We start from the raw sequence: 26,381 nt of genomic DNA, 5'->3' as shown, positions 1-26,381 counted from the left end.
TTTATTGTCTCAAATATAGCGAATTGCTGGATTTTAATTATGAGCTCGGTACAAGAAATGCTTTTAAATTTAGTATTATCTTTACTGAGTTTCTTTTATGGTTTGAAAATGGCTTTTTTAAATTAATGAAGCTTGCTTCAAATTAATTATATTAAGCCACAAAATTTTGGGAAATATTTTACTTCGAATTTTCATTATGCAAAAACAAAAATGTAGTTTACTCAGATTAGACTTTTAGTCAAGAGCAGAAGCTGTTTTAAAATTTTCCTTTAATAAAAATTGGAAAAATTTATTGTATTTTTAAAAAATAAAAATAATAATTTAAATTTTTTTTTAAGAATAACTTTTGCAGGAAAAAGTAAACAATAAAATTTTGCGTATACCTTAGATGATGAGCAAATCAAGGTTTAAGAAAGCAGATGAAAATTATGTAGTTTATTTGATGCTATTATTGTTATTCAAAAATCGTCGACTTTTAATCTGTTTTATTCAAAACTCTTATAAGAGAGGCTTGCAACACATTTGAAGATTATATAATACCTGGAAAATTAACTGACAATATATCAACTCGATTCTTAAAATTTATACGCAGATTTTTACACGCAAATAACAAAAATGTAGTTTACTCAGATTAGACATTCAGTAAATCAGATTAAACTTTCAGTAAGACTTTCAGTAAAATAATAATTAAAAAAAAATTTTAAAGAATAACTTTTGCAGGAAAAAGTAGGTAATAAAATTTTGCGTATACCTGAGATGAATTGCAATTTAAGGTTTAAGAAAGCAGATGAAAATCATGTAGTTTATTTGATGCTATTATTGTTATACAAAAACCATCGGCTTTTCATTTGTTTTATTCAAAACTTTTAAAAGAGAGGCTTGCAACACATTTGAAGATTACATATTACCTGTAAAGTTAACTGACAATATATCAACTCGATTCGTATAATTTACAGGAATTTTTTTTAAAATATTCTTATTTACAATTTTTTCATGCAGAACCATATCGTTACTTATAATAATGAAAATATATAAATAATAATGAAAAAAATAAGAAACGACTGATTTAAAGTAAAAAATTATGAAATTTTTTTTTTTAAAAAATACCTGAAAATAATTTTGCATATATAATAGTGTGGGCTGATGAAAAGATTATATCTTTTATTTTCCAGTTTTTTTAAAAAAATAAAATTTCGTACTTTTTTTTTTTTTAAATCAGTCGTTACTTATTTTTTTTATTATTATTTCCTCCCCCCTTTTTGCATACGTCTATAATTTTCCTTTGTTTTATCTTCATTTTGAACTATATATATATATATATATATAAGTTCAAAATGAAGAATAAAACAAGGAAAAATTATAGACATATGAAAAAAAGGGGGGTGGGAAATAATAAGTAAAAAATAACAAACAACATTTTATTAAAAAAAAAAAAGAAAAAAAAATTAATGTTAATTAAAAAATCGGAAAAAAAAGATATAATCCTTTCTTCAGCCCACACGATTATATCCGCAAAACAGAGGGCTTTCTGATATTGTATCAATAAAGCCAAAGCAAAATATATTAATGCAATAGTGTGAGGAGCACTCAAAAAAATTTTTTATAAAATAACTACAAATAAAATAGATCATAAAAAGTAAAAATAACATGTAGAAACAGATAATAAAATAAAATAAAAAGAAAAAACATTAAAAAGGGGGGACTATAAAGCGAGTAGCAAAATCATAACAACTTACATGGACGGATATTTTTCAAGAATGATTTAAAAATGTTTTCGCAGAAAGATTGCCAGATTACAAAATATGAAAACAAAAGATGAAAACAAAAGCGCAAATTGAGTGTAACAAGAGGGTTTTAAAGTGTCGTTCTTACTGCACTGCTGAAGTGATTTGTTATTTTGATTTGTTAGTTACCAAGGATGGGCCCGAAATGGATGTGCGCGAGGTAATATTATACTGTATAATTTTAAAATACATTATAAATATATATATATATATATATATATATATATATATATATATATATATATATATATATATATATATATATATATATATATATATATATATATATATATATATGCTGCTCAAAACAATTTAAAGATATTGAAAGTCTATAAAAAACGAAATAAGCAATCTTTCGCATAAAATGGAAGAAGAGAGTCCCAAATGGAAAGTTTTCTTATTTTCAAACTTTACAGTATACAAATTTTGAGTCTGACGTCGAAGACGACGCCTTAGTGGCAGCGAATTTGATTAGGATTTCAACCTAATGTAAGACAAATCGGAAAAGAATGATTGACATTCAGTGAGCGCGTTATTTCGATGAGTGCAATGTTTCAACTAAGTCATTTAACTGAGTCAGAAGCTTGGAGAGTAACAGGAGCCATTGGAGTTTCACAAAGTGTTATTTCTAGGGTCTGGAACAATTTTTTTTGGAGCCTGGAAATACAGACCGAAGATCAGGGTAAGGGTGCAAACTGCTCGGAGGCACCGAAATATGAATGCCTCTCTTCTTCTACAACTTCTTCACTTGGCTACTGTCACCACTGGTTCGAAACAAACTGTTTGAAACCACCTTGATGCTGTAGATCTGTAAGCTCGCTGACCAATGATGTGCGTTACGTTAACAGCAAGGCATCGTCGTGCACAAGGGCAACAGAGCATTCGAACTGGAGGATAAATAAACGGCTCAATATTCTTTTCTCTGAAGAGTCGCGTTTTTTTCGTTCAGCCTGATATTAAGCGTATTTTCATCTGGAGGGAACTTGGCACTAGAAACATTCCTGCGTTCTTGCACGAAAGCGTAAGATTAGAGGGAGTGCACTGGGGGAGTTTGGTCTACGCTTTCATCTCCATTGATGGGCGCATTGATCTCCATACCATTCGAAATGGAACTCAGACCTGTCACCGATATAGGGCCGAGATCCTGAGATCTGCTGTAGTCCCTTACGCAGCATCAATTGGAGATTACTTCATGTCAATGGACGACAATTGCAGACCACGTTGAGACACGGCCACAAGACTAACTTGGTGAAGGATATCCTTTCGGAGGAAGGAATCATATGAATGGATTGGCCAGCGTGTTCCCCGGAAATGAACCGAATTGAGCATTATTGTGACATTCTAGACAGACAAATTACTAAACGCCTACCACCCCAACAAGCTCTCCAAGAATTGGAAGGAACTCTTTCAGAGGTTTGGAGGACCTACAATTAATTACTAAAGAAAGCAAGAATTTTTGAACACTCTATGCCAGAAAATCAAGCAAAACGCTTGTATCGAGTACTTAGGTTCTTATTTTTAATAACTGCATAAAGTTTCGTAAACCTACAGTAAATATTTATTAAGATATGAATATTTTTACAAGAAATTAATTGTTTCGCCTTACGATTTTATGCTATAGCTTCATAAATACTTAATGAAATTGAAGAAAATGTTTTGGAAAATGAAAAATTAATTACAAAATTATTGATTTAAAATTTCAAAAACATTCGTCTGAAACTGCGTAAGTTATGAACATTTACGCCAGTTCTTTTATAAGCCTCATGCGCAGAAAAATTTTAAAATGTTTTTTCATAAATTTGTAGGGAATCGTATTTACCAATAATGATAAAAGTTTTATTTGAATATCTTAAGAGTGTAAAAAGTTTAAATCGTAAAATAACATTTAAGGGAGGCGAACGTACAGTATTTTACAATATTGATGGTGGGTCGGAACTTGGAGATGTTTTTAAAAAACGTTTGATCTCCTCACGATTACTTTGCTCAATTCAATAGTACATCCGATAGTAGTACTTCCGATCCGATCAATAGTACTTCGTACATCCGACAATTTTCAGATTTCATAAGCTTTTTTTGTTTTTCCTCGCTGAAATATTAACTCGAACCCCCAATCTATGCATTTTTCTGTCATTATTTTTAATTAGGATTCTAAAAATTTATATAAATAACTGTTCTTTGTAAAACATCGTTTATATACTTTTAATTTATAATCTAATAACTGCAAGTTTCTTTGTTACTGTTTTATTTTTCAAAACTTTATATTGAGGAATTTTTTGAAACCAAAAGAAAACAAATCTTTAAGTATATTGTCTTTTGTTTCTTGTTAAAATTTTAAATTTGAACAAATTTTATTTTCTCCGCATATTTTGAATCACTTCACTTGAATTTTGTGATGAATAAAATGAACATTGAACGCTTTCATAACAAAATGCTCTTTAGAAACTAAGTCCATATCATTAAAATAATTCACATTTTTTAAACATCATTCATACTTTAAGAACCATAAATTAGGAAAAAATTTGTAACTGTAAAATAAAGAAGAAACTATATATAGAATAATAATTTATCAAATTTTTAGATTTAAGAGTTTCTATATACCTTCAAAACTGATCATTCAAGTTATATATTTCATTGTAACTAAGTACCAAACATTTCATATTTATGATCTATACTGACACACGCTCCAGAATAGTTGCGTGATATGTAGCAATTTAATCAGATCATTAGATTTGCTGATCATTTTTGATCAACATTTGAGAGGATATTTTCGAAAACTGGTAAATTTTGTTTACTGCAAACATTTAAAAGACATATTTTGTATTAAATGTTGGTATAAATTTATAGCGAAACTCATTTTTCTTATTTATGAGTAGGAAATAATAAAAAAAAAAAGACAATCTAATGCAAAATACATTAAAGAATATGAATGCAGGAAGTAATTTATACAGTTTTTACTTCATATACGTTTAAAATTAAATGTCAAAGACATGAACAGCTTAAGAATTGAGAGTTTTCACAATAAAATAAAATAACCACTTTGCAAGTAATTCTGTATCAAATTACGATGAAAAGCACCATCAGCTAGGGTTCCCGCACTTTTTACCGAAAAATCAATGTTTACTGGAACATATTACAGAGCAAAAATACAAAAAAAAACAACCAATATTCCGTAATTTTCACAGTAAAAATTATCATGAAATCACAGAGTCACTCTAATTAAATAATAATTACTGTAAAAATTTTGGAATAATATTTTCACAGTAATGGATATTACGGATGATGCATCGAAAATCCTGCCACTTTATACCGTAATTTTTTATTGTAATTGTAATTTGGAGATCCTGAATTTTTTACAGTATATTTGAAGCATGGGCTGAATTTGCTTGTAAATGTTTAACGCTCTTATTGTCAGCTGGACATTTAATAGCAGTTTTAGTTTTTTATACTTTAATAATTGAAATTCAATTAGAAAGAAAATAATCAATTCTATTATTTTATTTTTTTTAAAAGAACAAAATGGCAAATTTTGATGAAAATATTATAAATATATTTTTACTTGAAATAAATTAAAACTCGTTTATTTCAAGCATATTATTTAAATTTAAAAAAAGTTAAAATATTTATTATAAATTTAGAAAATAAATACTTCGGATAGAAGATTTGTAAACATTTTTGTACGTTTTATAACAGTTCACTAAAAACACAAAAAATAATATTTGCATTTATATTAAAAAAAAAAAAATTACCTAAAAGTTTCTCCTTAATTAAAGAAGTAAGAAAGGTTGAAAACAAATCAGAAAAAGTAGGTACTTTGACAATACCCAAAATTTAATAAAAATAATTATGAAATTTAAAATAAAATTATTTCGTAAGCATTTTTTTAAAGCACGTAATAACACTTTTTTTCGCGGCACTTTTGATAATAGAAAAGGAACGGTTCTCTATCCATTAAACAAATTGACTTCTTTACATAGAAGTATAAGGTTTTTTTGTTTAAATTCTGTTTCTGATAATTTTCTTAATGTATATGAAAAGTTTTCGAATGTATATGAAATTTTCTTTTTCGTCTTTTTTCCTTAACCCCTTCTCCGTCGGATTTTTTTTTCGAATTTTCGATCCAAAAAAAGAATTTTTTATTGCTAAAAATTTATATATGTTCTATAAAAAATTCGAAAATACAAACTATTTTTGTCAGCAAGCAGTGTTTTGCCAGAACTATTGGTGGAGAATTATGTGATGCCAAATTCACTAATCTCCAGTTTTCATCTTTTCCTGCAATGCACCCAAGTTTTATCTTAAAAAAATAAAACTGATAACCCATTTATTGACTCTATTGCTTTAAGGCATTTAAGATAAACATCTGCATTAAAATAATTTTTAAAATAAGGTAAAAAATATTTCGTGAAAAAATTTTCCAGCCTTACCTAAATAATTTCCTAAACTTTTCCAAACAAAATGATTTTCCAGCCTTATTTATTATAACTATTTTGACAAGCGACGGTAACACCAATGAAAGCGACATTACACAAAGTATAAAATGATTTTGATTTAAATTGAAGGCTGGAAATTTCACTGCAAAAATTGTAAAAAAAGTGCTGCTATCACTCAGCAAATGCGCCATCTCTTAGCAATATTAAGAAATACAAAAATAATCGCGGGATTTTAAGAGATGTGTAAGTAGCGACATTTCTCAGTCATTTTCAAGACAAATTTTCCTTTTTAAATGTTCAACGCGAACATGAACCTCACTACCAGCATCATAAGTTGATCAACTGACTCCTGTGGCGATACTTTATTTTTCTTTCAGGTTATATAAATTAATTTCAGAAACAATTTGATGGGAAAACAAATTATGTAAATAAATCTAAACGTATTTGGATCTAAACCTAAATTTTGCAAAAAAAACTATTAGAATTCAATCTAAATTTTTTCCAAAAATTTTCCATACAAAATAAAATATAGATATAATTAAAAAATTTGTAAGAATAGTGCAGCTTCCGATTACTTTCGAAGGCTAACTTTTTGTTTGGATTTTTAGGTATATTATACACTACAACATGGTATAAGTACAAATAACTTTGAAATACTGATAATTATATTTTTCAGATATTCTTTTTTGGTAAATAAAGTTGGCAGGTATCTATGTGGGTGGACACTGTAGTTTTAAATGTTTTTATAATTAAATGTTATCAATAAGTAAGATTTTTAATATAAAAACAGCTTAAGATTTTTCTTCATACTCAGACACTAGAGATGCAGTTTTTTAAGGAATGGAGCGTTCAACTCCCCATGAGGTGATTTAGGTTTGAATCCTAGTTTTTCCTCTCTATGCAACGCATATGCGGTTAAGCTCCATCAAAAAGTCCAAGTCCACAATACTGAAATAGCTGTTTTATGGAACTTTTGAATAAAATAACACAGTTTGCTTGTATAAATAACGACCTTTTCTGTTACAATAACAGTACTTATCTGCTGAAAAAACTGGTGTCTGTTTTTAAATTACTAGTATTTTGCTGTGAAAAAACGGTTTTATACTGGCACACCAGCTGATAGTTTTCCATTAATTCAACAGTTTTTTATAGTTGTTGCTGTTGACGTATGCCTGTTTAGGCAGAGGGGGTTCAAATGTTCTTGTTGACTAGTGGCGCCATCTATGGCCAAGAATTTGACTTCTGCCACAACATACGTGACACCCGTTTATAGGGCGGACCCATTCATACATCCAATCATTCATCTACAGATCGTAACTTTGACTGAATCAAAGAAGTTTTTTGTAGTATATATATGTATTAAAAATATAGAGAAAGCATGGAAAACATTCAGGATTAAGAAAAAGAAAAGAAAGAAAAAAAACACTATTAAAAAGCTGGAAAACAAAAAAAAAATGAAATCCACAAAAAGTATTGTTTTCTAATAATGTATTAATATAGCCAAAATAAAATATATCAATACAGTAGTGCGAGGAGCACTAAAAAAAATTGAAACAAAATAGAACACATTAAGTAAAAAATATATCGCGTAAAAAACAAAAAATGATAGGTAAAGAAAAAACAGAGCAAAACACAAAGCGAAATCTATAAAGAGAGTAGCGAATACAAATGAGCTTACATTCACGGGAAACTTTTTTCAAAAACTATTTAAAATATTTTTGTAATAAGATTGACAGATTACAAAGTCCGCAGTGGACTGATCGTTAAGACACGGTTCCCAGCAGATCACCGAAGTCAAGCTTCACTGGCTGTGGTCAGTGTGCGGGTGGGTGACCACTTGGATCAGTCTGCGTAGGGACCAAGGGTGTGCGGCGTTGGTCCTCGTTAAACTGTTCTACCGTGAAGTGCTCGACTCCGCGTGCAGGTCGTCAGGCTGCTGAAGCAGGGGTGCCATCCCCTCCGCAGAAGATCAAAATTGTGATGGCGTGTCTTCGGATCATCCTCAGGGATGTTTCCCAGACCATCGCCAATAGCCCATTGTATAGCTCTAGTGCGACGTAAATGAACTACAACAGCAACAACAACGACAGATTACAAAATATAAAAACGGAAGCGCAAGCGAGCCAAAAGCGCAAACCGAGGGATTTTGTTTCATTGAGAGTTCTCACTGTAGTACTGAAGCGCGTTTCATTTGTTAATTTCCAAGGATTGGCCAGATAATATAATTTAAAGAATTTTATTATTAATAAGGTTGATATTTAATTATACAATTTAAAAAAAACTGTTCTGTAACTGTATATATATATATATATATATATATATATATATATATATATATATATATATATATATATATATATATATATATATATATATATATATATATATATATATATATATATATATATATATATATATATATATATATATATATATATATATATATATATATATATATATATATATATATATATATATATATGCAAACAGACGAGCATTAAAAACTGTATACAGCGCTATGTCTCTTTTTCTTCCTTTTTACTCATTTATTTTAAGAAAAGCTTTGCTTAAAATTCTTCTCCTTTACTCTGTGACATAAGTAAGTTTCCCCCTCCTTTAATATTTACTATTTATTGCTTTTACTGAATATTTATTTTTTAGAAAAGGAATATCAGATTTAAGAAATAAAACCATGGTGTATTTCTTAAGGAAAAATTTACCTTATTTACAGTCTTAAATTACAATCTTTCCTTACATCTTGTCGTTGAGAAAGCAGCAAAAACTCTTATAAAAATTCCCTGACAACATCTGCAAAGGTACTTTCTTTGAAACACTCTGGATAAACATATAAAAAAAGGATTTTAAACCGAAGATAAACATTAAGAAACTAGAGTGAAGGCTTAACATTTCAAGTCGTCTTCGGATTACAAATCTAGACGAAAAGAATAAATTGATAGATAGCGGGCTAGAACATGTGTTGCAAAAAGTGAAAAAGAATATGAAAGACAGATGCAGACTTTAAATTTTTTTAAAAAGATAAGAACGAAGAGTGTAAAATAAGAACGAAGTAAAAGGCAACTTAGAAGGAAAGAGAAACTTATAGAAGCCGATCAATAATCCAAAAGTTTCGCTTTAGCTCATGTCTAGACAGTAAAATATTTTATTAGATGTTTGAAATTTTAAAGATATAGAATAAAAAAAAAAACATTTCAAGAATAAATAAATCTTTATATAACGGTTATTTTTTTTCTTGAAAATGTCACATATTTTTCTGAATCTGCTATAACTTCGCAACTTCTCAGTAAAAGTGTGAGGAATTTTCCTTAAATGATATCTATACACGTATTGCTGTACTACAGTATACATATTTCGATGAGTTTTGATAATTTAACGTATAACTTGAAATGTTCTTTTGAAAAAATATCTATGAATTGATTGTAGAAAAAAATATCAATTTGCAAAGACTTGTAACAAATACATTATTAGTTATTCCGGTGATATCAGTGCGTTTCCTTCCTATTTTTGTTGTATAGTTAGTTTAGATTTCTAACTCTAAAGAATAGTTTCTATGCTGTTCATTCTCAGAAACGTTCCTCGAAGGACTTGTCGTTATGTGAAATAACATTTTAGAAAGAAATTGCTGTATGGCCTCGTCCGAGTACGCAACACAACCATCTGCAGTAGTGGCCAACAATCGCAGTTAGCAATTGGTCCTACTTTTTGAATATAAGCAAAATTCCAAAAACCAATGATGATTTGGCCGAGAACAAGCGAATAAGGTCTTTGCAAGTTGCAAAATAGGGCTTTGCTTCTCTCTGAGTTAAGTTACGGCTCGATGTGATGTGAGCCATTTTAGGTCCAGTCCTCATGTAGAAAAATAGTAAAATTCTAAATACATGTAGTTAATGACCAAAAAAAATCGAGAAAGATAAAAACGAATTCATCATTTATCCTCCATCAGATTTTGAATTGATCTTATGAGAAAGTAATACAATCTGAAAGCTATATTTAATTTGACGAAATTAGTGCAAAACTGAAAAAAAAATATTAAAGTGAGAAAAAAATAAAACAAAAATGTTCCTGGAATTTTACTGATAACTATATATATAACCCTGTTAATAATTCATATATTGGATCATACACAACAAACTATATTCTTCTAATGTTTAACAATCAACATACTTATTTTTTTAGGAAGATAGAAACATAAAACGCTGTCTGATTGCAGAGATAACATGACGATATATATATACGAAGAGTCACATTACTCATATTTTCTAGCAATAGTTTGAAAAATTAATTTTATAGCGTAAAGTTAACTGCAAAATCAGACAAATTTCGAATTTAAATATGACTTCGGCGTCAATTCTTGTTTCAAAACTTAAGAAAATTATTTTCAAAGCAATGGCGAACCAATTAAAGCGCTAATATTTTTCTGTTATTTTAAATATACTTAACTCATAGTTAAGTTACTGATATCGATAAGATCTTTCAATATATATGCAAAACTACGCGTTCCATGAAATCAATAACCACACAGAGAGCAGGAACTCACTTTTATATTTTAACAAATAAAGCCAATTAAATTTACAACATCTTACGCATCTCGCGTTTCTCACATATTTCTGACATAATATTCTGATCCCAAAATCAATATCTTACATTAAAATAATTACTTTATTTCCCTCTGACTATTCATTCTCTCGCTCTTAAAGACGATGTTAAATTAAATCCATCTGAGAAAAGCTTTAGATTCGGTGGAAATTCTGTGAGAAATCCAAGAACCATCAATTCTTACATTCCTCCGCCGACATAGTGTGAACGTCAGCTAAACATTCTCGAAACCAAATGAATCGAAGTGACCACTTTATCTTAACGAGGAATGGGTCTGTTTAAAGCTATCCCCACTTCTCTCCCACTAGGAATAGAATGTTTCGAATTCTAACCTTAACGCTCCAAGGGGGTGGGGAAAGCTATAATTCTAGATGAGATCACTGACTGAATACAAATCGAGAGGATGGGAAAGGCTTAGCTGGCCCATTAAATTGGCACGTTGCTTTGAATGAGCTATTGAAGAAATCCCGCCCGGAAAAGAGTCTGCTTGGTGGATTGCTATTGTCTTAGCGTTAAAATCATTTAACCAGAATAAACTGCGATGCTAAGAAATTGAATATTTTCATTAATGGCTAAATTGAATGAATAATTAAATCAATTCGTAAACCGACAAATTCTATTAAATACGCAGAGCATGGATTTTTTAAACAAATATAATTTTCCACAATATTACGAATCAATCATGAACAGATAAAGAACTGGATTAGATCCATTAATCAGAATGCTTTTGAAACTTAAGAAAGTAGTTACAATGGAATAGAAAGAAGATACTTGCGAATGCTATCATATTTGGGTTGAAATCACTTAATCAGAATATACTGTGACGCTAAGAAATTGAATGTTTTCATTAATGGTTAAATTGAGTGAATAATTAAATCTTCAATTCATAAATTGACTAATTCTATCAAATGAGCAGAACACGGATTTTTTAAGCAAATAAAATTTCAAAACAATAATACGAATAAATCATGAAAAGATAAAGAACTGGCTCAGACCCCTTAATCGGAATGCTTTGAAACTTAAGAAAATAATTACAATGGAATAGAAAGAGACTACTTGCAAATAATATTGAATTTTTGTTGAAATCAGTTAACCGAAAGAAATTGTGACGCGAAGAAATTGAATCTTTTCAATAGTGGTTAAATTGAATGAATAATTAAATTTATAATTTAAAAAAAAACAATAAATTCTATTAAATATGCAGCACATGGATTTTTTAAACAAATATTATTTTTCACACCATTACGATTCAATGATGATCAGATAAAGGACTGGTTCAGATCTATTAATCGGAATGCTTTTAAATCTTAAGAAAATAGTTAGAATGAAATGGAAAGAAGGTACCTGCAAACGCTATTGTCTTTGTGTTATAATCATTTAACCAGATTAAATAGTGAAGCTAAGATTAAATTGAATGAATAGTCAAATATTAAATTGTGAACCGATCAATTCTATTGAACATATCTATGTTTCCACACTATTAGGACTAAACCTAGATGTTGAAACCAGATTGATTTTGAACTGGGTCAGCTCTCTTCATCAGATTCTTCAATTCTTAAATTCATTTTACCTCTTCAACATCTTCAATTATTTTATTGAACATCTTTCAATTATATGTTCAATAAGTAAAATGTTACAAAAAAGTAACATGGTTCATTTTTTAAAGAATCATGTAAGGGACTTAAAACGAACAAATTGTGAAGATACGGTATTGGACGTTTGCATTAATTGGAAAATTGCACGAATAGTTGAATTTAAATTAATCAGCTTAATGTTTCCATTAAGTGACAAATTCTTTAACGAGCAGAACATATTTTTTTGAAATAAATTGACGTTTCCTTAACATCAGAATCAATCTTGAGAAAACAAATTTTGAGTTTATTTTTAAGAAAATTTCTGCACGAATTATTTATAGTCTTATCTTTTTTTAAGTGATCTGTTTATTATAAAAGATGAAAAAAATGACTGAATACAAAGCAAGAGCATAAGAAAGACTTAACTGGCAGATTGATTTTTATGATATAATGTAGACCTCCCTCCCGGAAGGTGGTCTGCTTATGATACCATTTCCTGCGTATTTAAATCTCTAAACTCAAATAAATTTGGATTGGATTGAATGTTTTCATTAATAAGTAAATTGCATAGATAGTTAAATATTTAATTTGCTAATAGAAATTTTTTATTAATTTAAATGAGCTAATTAGTGATTCTTTAAGATTCCTCAGCATACAAAGCTTGAGTAAATTTATCTTGAGCTTCCATGAAAGGACTGAGTCAATTCTTAAAAAAATGCTGCAGCGAGAATTTCGCAAAATTTTGGTTTTTTAATTTGAATTATATATTATTTTAGGTAATATTACTGGCTGAGCATAGACTGAGTGACGGGAAGAAGTAGTTTTATTAAATTTATGCGTTGCTTCGAATGAAGTATTTTATTTTATAACCGAAGTTGAACAGCAAACCTAATTCTGAGTTTACGACTACCAATGTTCTACTCTGAAGCCTTGTTTGCTCCCAATACAGACGACAGCTGAAATCTTGGATCAAGTATTAGAAAAAGTAGACTTCGGGGAAAAAAGTTTCAGGAACTAACTCCCATTTGCGTTACCATGAGAAGAAAACTATGATAACCTCTTACGGTCAACTTGATTGCAAGAGGTTTTTTACCCGTGATCCGTCTATCACTTAGAACATTTTACGTCAACAGTGTGGTTGTTTTCGACTCTTGAGCTGAATTAGGAACAGCCAGCGACAACCGGGATTCGAACCCGGGGCACCTCAGTGGGAGGCAAACGCTCTATCCCCTAACTCACAACGGTTCTGAATGAAATGTTGTAAAAACCGCAGCTGTAAAAGAGTTTGTTTAGTAGATCAATATTATCCTTGTCTTTAAATAATTAAACTGAAATAGATAGTCAGGTAATAAATTTAAAGTTTTCAGTAAAGATCTCGGATAATTTGATCTTCAATTTTCCCCATTTAATAATCAATAGTTGGCTGATTATACTCGTGAAAGCTCTACTCTATTCATCTGAATGTTTGGATGTTTGAGCAAATTACTATATCAAATAATTCCACTCATATATTTTACATACAAACTATTGGTCTTAGCATAAAATTTTTCTGAGCCTAAATATTACTGCATTATCTGACTGGTACTTTCATGAGCAGTATAAATATTTTATGCGTTTTCAAGAAAATGCGTTTTTATGCTGATTAAATTTATACGCGTAATGATGCGCGAATTTTAAAGGATATCTCGGTAGAATCTATACATTAGGGTGATAAAGCATATTTATTGATATAGTAACCAAATTCACTGAAAAGTGTAACGATGCAAAAAAAAAAAACGGAATGCAAGAGGCTAGTCCATGCAGGAACATATTTTTCTTTGTCGATAGATAACTATTGTGGCTTATAAATCCCGGTGAAGAAAAATACACTCAGTGCAACCCTGAGCGAAAAAAAATAGAGAAATTTCAGAATATGGTAAAATTTACCATGTTTCTGGTTCGATGGGAACACCAAAAATCTCGATAATTTTTACCGAAACACTTTAGTAAAGATTTTGGCAAAATTAATAATAAAATATGATTTACACCACGTGAAAAAACTTGGTAAATGTAAAATTTGTCACTTTTATTATGATATCTTAGAGCAGGGTATAAAAATCAATTATTCTGCTAAGCTTACTTTTCAGTGTTTTTTTTTTTTTTTTTTTACTAAATTTAGGGTATTAAGAGCTATAATTTTAAAAACCAGAATTTCGGGCAAGCCGATAGCACATGAAAAGAAAAATTACCAAATGAAATGCTTAAATACCGTACATTTTGGTTTTCATTACCAGAATTACATATTTTTTTATCAGAAATATCATTATCATACAGTATGGTAATTTTGTTAAAATTCCTTTTTCCTTTGTGGATTGAAACAGACTGTAGTGCTTAAGGCGAGGAAGCATTGCAGTCACGTGACTTCCATTGAGATATCCAACATAAGTTAGGAAATACCATTATATATTTCAGCCTCATGCATAAATTGTTCACACATAGCATGACATGAAAAAAAAAACATTAAATACTTAATCATAATAAAATCTTTTTCGTACGACTTTTATAAAGGTTATTTAGTGACTTCAGGAATTAAATTTTAAAAAAAGGCAGTTCATTTCAGAATCATGTTTAAATTTCGTTAAACACAAAAATTAAATAAAATTAAGGAAAAATTGAATCAGATCTGGACATTCATATGAAACAGTTTTCTAAAGCTGGTTACACATTCGTTTCTAACCTGTCCCAAATAGATTATAACTGATATCTTCACTGAATATCATTTCTCTTTTAAAGACCCAACTGTAATAAATCTGATATATAATAAATTCCAAGCAGAAAAAATATGAGATATCCATTATCACAATTGTATTTATATGCTTATTTGTGATTATGACGAATATTTATGCATTATTTACTATGGGGAATAAAAGGAACAGGAAAAAATAACATTCTTCTGTGCAAAAAATACCTATATGGATCATTTAACTATTATATAATGAAGAATACTGAATTTGAGGAATATGTAACAGACACCGATGCAGATGAATTCATATATATTTATCATTACAGTAATAATATAATTGTATTTTCCTCTTATTCTACAGAATATATAATTTACTTGGTATAGAGTATAGCAAGCTCTCAATCTTTCTCTAGCTGTATAAAATTATCTTGCTTAGAATTGGACTAGTTGGTATTTTAAAAAATATTGACCCTTTGTGTTTTATAATAAATAAATCAAAGACTGGGAGCAATATAATGAGAAACGATTTACTATTTTATTCGAAAGATGACATCTTTGGATAAAACAGTTCTTTAGTGCCGTTTCCAGCTAAATAGTTTTAAAGTTTTCAAAAATTTTAGTGGCTAACACAATAAAGTAATTTAAATGGACAGCATGGGATTTTTCACCAAAATTGCTTTATAAACGCTTTTTTGGACAATTTAAAATTGTGGTTTATATTTATACTGTCAAAAACTTTTCCCTTATTTTTTAAAGAGAACATTATATGATTTGTTTTCCTTATTTTTATTTCAACACAGTTGAATATTTAGATTGAATATAAAACTATTTAAGCAAATATTAAAGCAAGTGAACTAAAAAAAATACATAATTAAATTGAAATAAAATTTAATTTTTGAACTCTGCATATGATAAAATCATACGTAAATCACAAAGAAATTCTTGATGCAATAAATAAATTTGAACTTTGAAGAGAATATTACTTATTTAAGTATATAATAAAAAAATCAGGACAGAATCCGCAAATTTTTACACAATGCCGTACAGTACGGTCATCATATATGTGGTAAAAAAGAAGAAAAATCAAAATTCTGGTTAATGAAACTAAAATATATAGCATTTAAATCATTCATTTAATAATTTTTACATTCATATAGGGAATTCCGTTTATCGGGTTTTCTGGTTTATCAAATCTTATCAGGTTTTACCAGAATCGTTATAAAAGCGCTTCACTAAAAAATGTCGATATTTTCAGTGTTCCTATAGAGTCAGATACAGGGTAAAGTTTTACATAACCCGGTAGTTTTGATCAAACTTTTTTCGCAAAGTAGAATAAGCTAGCTCATATTTTTCTTATCTCCTTGTTTACCTCTTTTTTTTAAATTTTTGCAAAACATCATGCATTGTTACATGATTCAAAACAAATAAATTAAAAAAAAAAACATTTTTCTACAGATCAGGAAAAATTTTGAAATTCTTTATGAATTTTGCAATATTTATTACGTAAATAGAAGAACTGAAAATGTTTCACAGTATGCTAATCTATTCTGGCTAAATAAAATTTCAGTATAAATATTTTTAAATAAAAAGAAGTGGACAAATGCTTGATTGTCCAAAATATATCATACTATATTCATTCCATTTGTGTGAGCTCAACTTTATGTTTTGTTTTCGATCCAAAATTTGTAAATCTTAAAAATATTGGGATATAAGATTATACTACAACTGCCCAGAGAGTACAAATCAATAAAATAATGCTATTTGATAAATAGCTCCTACATTTTTAACAGCTGAACTTGTAGTAAGAAATACCATGTGGTCTAACCTGCAACCCGCAAATATTGTATCAGTGAGCGGAGCAAGCAGGGGTAAAGCCTTCATGTAAAATAAAAATTTGACTTTTCCTTTTTCAGAGCAGTAGTTTGCTTTTGACAGTTCAGAAATAGAAGAATGCAATAGTTTCTTTCAAATTATTTTTCTAATAAATATAACTTGATATTTATGTATCAAGACATACTTAACTCAAGATGTTCCATTTTGAAAACAAACTAATTTCATGGAATTTAATAGTTCGCCTCCTTAGTTCAACTTTCAGAGTATAGATGGCAATACTAGTGGTTAGTATAACTTTTATAATGACTTGGAAACGTAAATAATTAGGCTAATTGAAATTCATATTTATTCGATTTTGAGTTTTTCTCGTCCTTCTATTTCAGCGATAGCGGTTATCGAACAATATACTTGGTAGTTCAAAGATATTTTTACCTACTGCAGTTTCCGAACGTTTTCAAACGTGGAAAATTATTTAGTGAAAAAATTTAAACTTTAAGCTTAATACGTACAAAGATTTTAAGTTTAGTATAGTTCAATCAAACGATTAATTCATAAAAAAAGTTTTATAATGTTCAAAATGAAGCATAATATATAATTTCATGAAATAGTGCGGGGACCAAGTCGAGTTCTAAAAAGATATGGCTCAGTCCACCATCTTACATATGAGCGGGTATTGGAAAGAAAATATATAAATGAAATTAAAATTAAGCTTACACACTGATTTGAGAATTATTTAATTGAAATCTTATGTCAAGTAAGACTTCTTATCATGATTTCAATGATTGGAATTTGTGGTGAGTCGTCTACGGATCCTATATCACTGTGTTTATATTTTAAATGAAATACATAAGTAAACAAAATATTAGAAAATTGCTACAACACGACTTTTTCTACAAAATACAGTTTAATTACATGATTTTAACTAAAAGTAATTCTAAAAATCGATGAAAGGAAAGGCAATATATTTGTTAGTCCATAGTTTTTATTAATTTCATCTGTTGCAAAAGTTAATATGGTTGTTGGTTAAATTTTCCATATGATTGAATATTTGTATTTTAGATTATGTGAACTATAATAAATTAAATTCAACTGATTTAAAGGGAAAAAAATTTTATTTCAGGTTTTTATTTTCCAACTGCAATTACTTATATGATTACTTGAACTGAAACTTTATCCTACTTACTCTTTTTGTAAACGTTCCAACATTTTAGCCTTTGCAAGTCAAACAATAATGGAATCAGGATTTTATTTCAGATTCTGTATTTTTAAGTAATAATTAAACACAATCTTAGCATACATGCGAAGATAATGTGTACTTTGTACTATGTTTCAGGAAAGCAAAACAACGCGAATTAAGTACAAATAATGGCACAAAAATGAACATGCTGCTGTCCTGGTTCCATAAACAAGAATGAAAATAAATAAGAACCTTTTTCTATCTCAAATCAACTACAAAAAAAAACGAGGCAAATACGTTTCAATATGGCAAAAAAGTATTTTAATTGACGGGGGAAACGAAACATGTTTTTACAAGATACTAAATGAAGAGAAATGGCAAAAATGTATGAGGTGTTTGGAATAGAAGCATAGTTGTGCAAGATGTGGAAGCTAAAATAAAATAGATTTCAACACTGTTAAACAACTGTTTAACAACACGACAAACTATATAAACACCCACTAGACTTAACCAATTCATAATAATGAATGTGTCGAGAAAAGATGCACTGCTGTAGAACATAATTTTTTGTTTATTTAATTTGAATTTTTGCTTCAGAAAAAGATCATGCCATGTGCTATATTTAGGCACATTAATCTAGAGTTATGAATAAACTGAATATAAGTAAATAATTTAGTATTTTTTTTCGTTATTTCAATGTTTCTTACGTTCAACCATTTTTTTTTTATTTTTTCATATTAATAATTTCTCTAAGAAAATCATGAATTTTAATTTCCGCTATACTTTCTTTTTCAGTGTGATTCAAATTTAGCTCATATTTTATTCATGCGGGAAATTATTTTCGTTTGCGCTTAAGCATGTAGCATATATAAATTTGTAAAACATAATTTCAATGAATTTCATCAAAGGCTAATTTTGAGACCATGCATAACTTGATCTAAAATAGTGATATTTTGAATGAGTGAATTAATTCGATATTCTATATGCAGAATGTAGCGTGTAGTAGTTCAAAATGTGGAGAAAACATGGAAAAAATTGCAGAACAATGAATAAAGGGAAAAAGAAAAGTAATAATATTAAATATAATAAAAATCCGTAAAAAAGGAAAAAAATATTAAAAAACCGGAAAATAAAATATATGATCTTTTCATCCGCACACACGACTATATCCGCAAAAAGAAGTGCTTAGATAATCAGATCTAATCATGTGAGAGGATGAAAAGATTATATATTTTATTTTACAGAATTTTATAATTTTTTTTCCTTTTTTTCAGAATTTTTTCCCCGGATTTTTATTATTATAACTTTTCTTTTTCCCTTGTTCTGTAATTTTTTCCATGTTTTCTCTATATTTGAACTTATTTTATGAGTTCTATTTACGTGAAGTTTATGCACAGTAAATAAAACTTATTGTTTCTCTTAATTTTCCACGTTTTTTCTTTTTTCTGTATTTATTTGTATAGACATATTAAAGCTTAAAAATCAGTAATAAAACTTCGAATTCCATTGAAATTAACTGAAGCATATTCGTAATGTCTGTGAACCACCTTTTTTCAATAGTAATTTTAATTGGATGTTAGTTTTAATTACGGTTGGTGAAAAATAAAAGCTTTTATTATTTTAAGGAATAAATAAAATTATTTCGTATAAAACTTACTATTCGTGAAAACTTTCTTGTACGTTAAATCTGTTTTAGAAAGTATATAAAATTTATGTTTTTGCGTTTGCTTGCAGTATGTAGAATTGCAGTTTAATTTTATAGACCAAACTCTGCACTTCTCAGCCATATTAACTGCCAATTTAAGCAGAATTTTTATCCAATTAACCGGTTAACTTCGAAATAACCGGAAGCAGTATTTCCGGTCAATTAACTGTAAAATTTACAACAAAAAACATTCTTCAAATTTATGGTTTTAAAACCGCTTACTACTAGTATGGTTAAAAAACCTTGAATACAAAACTTAGCGGTTTTGTAGCCATCTACAAACAGCATGGTTTCAAAATAGTAAAAATTTTAACTGGATACGGGAGAGAGTTCAGCGGCTTTATTGTGCAGCCGGCTATACGTAAATGAGAGTATCGTATTCTAATAGCCCAGGGTCACAAATTGTGGATTGCAGGACACTGGAAACTCTTTATGTATTGAAAAAAATGGAGGAAATTTTGTGGTGTCAATGCTCGGAGTCGAACCTTCATTTTATCAGTCATGAAATTGACAGATTAGCCCTTTTGGCAGTAGCCCATCTACAAAGAAGTAAGTGGCTTAATTAGGTGGGCCTAGTTGGTGCGATAAAGTCTGGTTGTTTAACTGTATTAGTTGAAAGTGGTTAATAAATGGCTTTTCTCACAATTAACAGTTTGAATACCATCTTATTTATGGTTATTTTACTGTTTCATTTAAATATGGTAAAATAACAATTAAATAAATTGTTATTTTACCATTTTTTCCGAGAAATTTCAACAGTGTATAACTATTACAGCCTAAAACTATACCTTTTATATTAACCTTTTTACACACCGTAAATATTGTTCATACAGTGTGTCTCATAATGACTGCTCTCAATGTATATTTTAAAAAATAAAATAAAAAAGTAAATGCATTTTGGTTCACAAATTTTAGAAAAAGCTAAGAAATCACCAAACTAACAATAAAGCTAAGAAAAAACAAAATCACTATGTAAATCTGACGATATTGAACTGTAGCAACCAAAACCTGCCTGATTTCCTAATAAATCTTGCAGATGGTTCTGTTAATCGTCTGTTTGCTCCAATTTTCTTCAAGAGGTAACTAAACGGGTTATGGATGTTTTCAATGGCCACTATTACTGTTGCGATTTCTCAGCTTTAGATATCTTTTTTTATTATTATTTTCTCACCTAAATATTTATTTGCAACCCTTAATACTACTACATTTTATAACATTTTTGACACTACTACAAAAAAGATTTTATTAAGGAGCATCTTGTGTATGCATATTCTGCAAAAAGAAATATGTAGTTTACGAAATAAAGCCAATCAATTGCAACCGTTTTTATGTCTTTATTTAGCTTGCTGCTGTACTTTCCGTACAATCAGTGAAAGCTCATATTACATATGACATTATGTTAGATAGATTCATAGAAATATCAGAAATACAAAGCAAGACCGGCATCGACATCAAGTGGCAACAAATTACTTCAATGTCTGTTAAACATTCATATTTTAGGAACGATGACATAATTCAATAAATATAAATCAAAAAAATACTTAAGAAAATGCCAAATATTGTATATAATTTGTAGAATTTCGAACATTCATGTTAAAAATTTCCAACACGACACATTGTCTTAATTAAACTATATAAATATTATTTATAAAAACCTATTAAGCACTTAAATTATACTTCATTGAATTAACTAATAAAAATAAGAATTAAATTGTGCTTTTTCTAATTAGTGCTTGCATATGTTAGTGTCTAATTTCTTAATTATTTTCAATTTTCCTAACATGCAAACCACAAACATAGGTTGAATAAGAACCATGTTACTATGTTCGATACCAAATAAAACTAAAAACAACTAAGATAGTTATAATTTGTTGCTTATATGAAAAAAAGTAACGCGTGAAATTCAATATAAATATATTTCACCCACGGAGAAAAAAAATTTTGGTCAAAACTACACAAATTTGGTCAAATTCAACAGCGTTTCTGGCTCTTTCGGAACACTAAAAAAATTCGATAATTTCTTACCGAAGTGCTTTGGTAGCGATTTTAGAAATATGATATAACAATATAATGACAAGAAGATATCGAGTTTTATAATACGTGATAAAATTTAGTAAATAACGTAAGCTTTGAATTACTTAATATTTTATCATGACACCATGCAGCATGACATAAAAATCATTTATTCATTTAAATTTACTTTTCAGTTTCGTATTTTTTATTAAATGTGTTGCAATAAGAACTATAATTTTGAAATCCAGATTTTCAGGGAAAACGTTAGCATATGAACAGAAAATTATCAAATGAATAATTTAAATACAGAACATTTTGGTTTGATTAACCAGAATCATGTAATTTTTTTACCAGAAATATCAATACCATACAGAATGGTAATTTTACCAGAATTTTTTTCTCTGTGCATGGGTAGTTCTTGATGCATCATGCATTGCATGCATGTTTTTGAATTTTCATGCATTATATTTTTTTTATTGTGTTTGCTTCACATATACAAGCAATAAAACATAACTGACAGTTTTCAAGTATCAGGACGTGCCAAAATTAATCATTAAATAACACTTACACTAGTAAAAAACTTAATTTGATTCTTGTTTGCTTGTTTGTTTGTTTTTATAAAAAAGTTGATTAATAAGTATATGCTGCATTCTCAAATTTTTTCTACATTACAGTAAAGCAAACTTTATATTTCTTTCACTAAAATTAAATTACTTTTTATGACACAAAATAAAAATTGGTTTTTGTTTAGTTAAACTGTACAAATAAATAAATTCTTTACAAAACATAAAAAAAATTAATATTTAAAGTTGCATTCCAGAGAGTTATTTAAATTAGCAGTTTATAAGCATGCTTTCGCTAATTTACATTATTCATACAAAAATAAATAACTTATTTACCATATTACAAACATTCATTAAAATTAATATTTTCAAAGTAAAGCACAAAATAAATAGTTTACAACATCTTATATAAAACACTTGACACATACTTTAAATTTTACTTACATAAAGATAAAACTTTGTGTTTCTATAAATCAATATTCATGTAAACAGAGGCTACTTTTAAATAAAGTACATTTTGTGTTTAAATAGTAATGTAAAATATATTTTATAATTAATTTTCTTTAAACTAATCTATATTCATTAATTTGAAATTTACTGGTTTTATAATATTTTTTACTGTTTTTAAATTTATAATTTAATTTATTTTTAATAAAACAATTTATATCACGTAAGTTAAGATTTATTTTAGCATACATGTGAAAGTTGTATCGAAAAAAATATTCATTATGAGCACAAAACTAAATTTCTTGCAATAAAAGTGGAGTGCTGTCTTATTAACCCTGTAACGCACGCTTTTTTTGTACACCTATTGTACACAATATATGACTTTGATAGTCTTGGAATATTGAATACTTGAAATGCCTTTTAGCTTAAATATAACTAATTATGTTTTTCCCTTTTTAGAAACTCTATTCACAATCATAATATTTTATGCCTTGCAATAATTTTTATACTTAAACATGGTATAACTTATATTGTAGATATATACTGATGAAACCAATACTGCTAATAATTCTAAATTTATTTTTAATTTTCGTCTGATATAATGAACATCGAATTCAAACTTTTGAAACTTAATTAATAATCATCAGATTCAAAAGCTTCTTACTTAAGAGACCTCTTTCCTCTCGATCAAACTCGCTTGTCAAAAGGAAGTGACGGAGGAAGGATGTTCCATAAATGATTTTAATCCCCTTTATTTAATTTTCTCAGGTAAACTATGTTGAATATTTACTTTACAACGAAATATCTTTCAAAATGAGTAATATATGAGGCCTGACGCAATAGCAATTTGAGAAATATTGCGTGTTGTAGTTTGGATTCTCCATTATCTATTACATTTTAATGAAAAAAAATTATACCAATCAGTATTTTTGAAAAGTTATCACGCACTGTACGTTTATCTGGTTTAGAATTTTCCATTCGCGTGATTTAAGTTAAATGGAATAGTTTAAATTATTCAAAATGGCCTTCATTAGTTTAAACAAAAGCAACTTTAAAGTTGTAATAATCTAAAAACTGACATACGCACCGCATTAAATTTCTTACTCAAACTACAATCCGCATAATTTTATTGAGTTACATTTTTGATAATAAGCAATTAGATAAATTCAATAAATTATCAAGCACTATTTCGCCTAATTTGAAACAGATCGCTTAATATTCTACTTTTTGAAAGCCATAGAACTGCCAATTCATATTATAACAACAAAACATGTAAGGTACCAAAAACGGAGAAATTTTTTTTCTAAAATCCTAGAGGAGATGGGAAGAGGTCTCTTAATTATTTATTAAATAGTTTACATTCTTATTACTGTCTTATGAAAAGTAGACAACTGCGTGGAATTTGCGGATAAATTATATTCATTATCTATTTTCATGCTATGAAATTTTCATACTTATTTTTGAAAAGTTATATAATTAATTGTATTTTTGTTAGGTTTGCTTAAAGCTAGATGATTTATCCCAGCTGAGTCTAATACTGGGTGATTCAAAAAACAATTAGTTATAAAACATTTTCCGGATTCAGGAGCTTTTCCACATTTTCTGTCTTTAATCAAAATTCCCCTAGATTCTCTACAACACTCTTAAATAATCCAGAAAAGGAAAATGCTTAAATGATGATAAAAATAATGATAAGAAACTTCGTACCGAATAAAAAAAGATCTTACATGAATAAATCATAATCCAATTTAAGGAATTAAAAGAAATATAGAGTAAGATTTTTCAAGAAAAAAAAATAAATGTGTGAGGAAACCAAAAAAACAAAAAGACTAAATTTTAACTGTCGTATAATGCACTAAAATTAAGAAACAAATTGTAAGAATAAAATAAAGAATTAAATAAGAAAATGAAATAGACAAGGATTTTAGAGATAATTCTTTTTGAATTTTTCGACTGTTTTTTAATATCTGTTGGCTCGATATTTCATTGCAATCAATATAAATCTGAATTTTAATTTTCTTTCTTGAAATAGTGTACGTAAGGAGTTAGTAAGATTAACGTGACGATTGAGAACACTTATTTACAGTGTATGTTGTTGCAAATTAAAACACCATGCTTTGTGCCAATTTAACAATATATATTTTACACCTTCAAAAGTAACAGATCACAATACATCTTGAAGATCACAATAGTTAGTTCTATAATAGGCAATTTGCTACCTCAAGCACGCTTTCACCTAACATTTTTTTTAAATATATTTCTTTTAAATTCTATTTTGCAAAAATTAAATTATACAAAGCTGCATTTTTAATGTACCGAAACACTTTGGTCTAAGACTGAATCTCTAATTCGTTTATTTCCAAATTACATTAAACAAAATATCATACATATAATACAATTTTCCATACCATGTTTTGAAAATTTAATTTACCTCTTCTTCAAAGACATATATTTTTTAATAAAACGATTTTTCCGATCACAATGTTCTTGATCTATCAGTGCAATAATATTTTACTCAGTGCATTTTCACTTCTGTTCTTTTTACATTATATACATTAACACGACACACAGGGGCGGGTCCATGGAAACATCCGGATAAATCACATGACAAAGACGTGAATAAAATGTTCTTCCCGGATATTGTTATGTCTTTCCGGATGCTTCGAATATTTGTTTCTTTGTCTCTCAAAACAAAGCAAACGATGTGAAGAACATTGGAATTCATAATCAATCCTAGTTGATGATTTAAATGTATGCTTGCTCAACAGCAGCCGGGTTATGGTATTGTCTGTAATCATGACTGCTTCGAATACTGGCGCTTTCTGAATGAGGGGCTCCTCCTTTACTTTGAGGATGAACTTTTATCCGGCTGTTGTTGATTGTGGCAGTCGTCTGCTCTCTTGGATCGGGTTCCAAAATGCTGGAATCTAAACTTCCATAACTTAGGCCGTCCCTGTTGTCATTGCGATCTGCCTGAAAGAAGTATTTATATTAATAGAAAGGAATTTCCATTTGCCTCTCAGAATATTTTTTAATTAAAATCCAACGGTATATTTTCAATAGCTAGAGAATTTTAGAATTAAATAAGCCAAGTTTCGCCGTTTTTTTTAATTTAACATGCTTAAAAAAATTCATCAGCTTGAAATAGTTATTTATATAAGTAGAAATGAATATTTTTTTTTATTTTAGAATCTTTTTCAATTAAAATTCAACGGTATAATTTCAATAGCTAGAGAATTTTAGAATTCAATAAGCCAAGTTTCGCCATTTTTTTAATTTAACATGCTTCAAAAATTCATCAGCCTGAAACAGTTATTTATATAAGTAGAAATTAATTTTTATTTTTATTTTAGAATCTTTTTCAATTAAAATTCAATGGTATATTTTCAATAGCTAGAGAATTTTAGAATTCAATAAGCCAAGTTTCGCCATTTTTTTAATTTAACATGCTTCAAAAATTCATCAGCCTGAAACAGTTATTTATATAAGTAGAAATTAATTTTTATTTTTATTTTAGAA

General features: G+C 28.3%; 1 protein-coding gene across 7 annotated transcripts in view; it reads right to left on the bottom strand.

The window, feature by feature from the left end:
• Positions 1 to 23,621: 23,621 nt before the first annotated feature.
• LOC107440873 (irregular chiasm C-roughest protein) overlaps positions 23,622 to 26,381 on the bottom strand; it is a 152,675-nt gene continuing 149,915 nt past the window's right edge. Inside the window, exon 13 of one of the 7 annotated variants that reach the window (XM_043047972.3) lies at positions 23,622 to 25,835. Coding sequence is in view for 2 of the 7 variants with exons in the window: in XM_043047971.3 (XP_042903905.2) it covers positions 25,608 to 25,835 (228 nt within the window). In the remaining 5 variants the exon portion in view is untranslated. The remainder of the gene's footprint in view (positions 25,836 to 26,381) is intronic. The other 6 variants (XM_043047971.3, XR_006225823.3, XR_015429236.1 and 3 more) reach the window with 6 other exon arrangements.

Source organism: Parasteatoda tepidariorum, chromosome 9 (genome assembly GCF_982258835.1).
Source record: "Parasteatoda tepidariorum strain Cologne lab strain chromosome 9, Ptep-v5.0, whole genome shotgun sequence".
Lineage (NCBI taxonomy): Eukaryota > Metazoa > Arthropoda > Arachnida > Araneae > Theridiidae > Parasteatoda > Parasteatoda tepidariorum.
The sequence above is the reverse complement of the archived record's forward strand: the minus strand, read 5'-3'. Positions and strand labels throughout refer to the sequence as shown.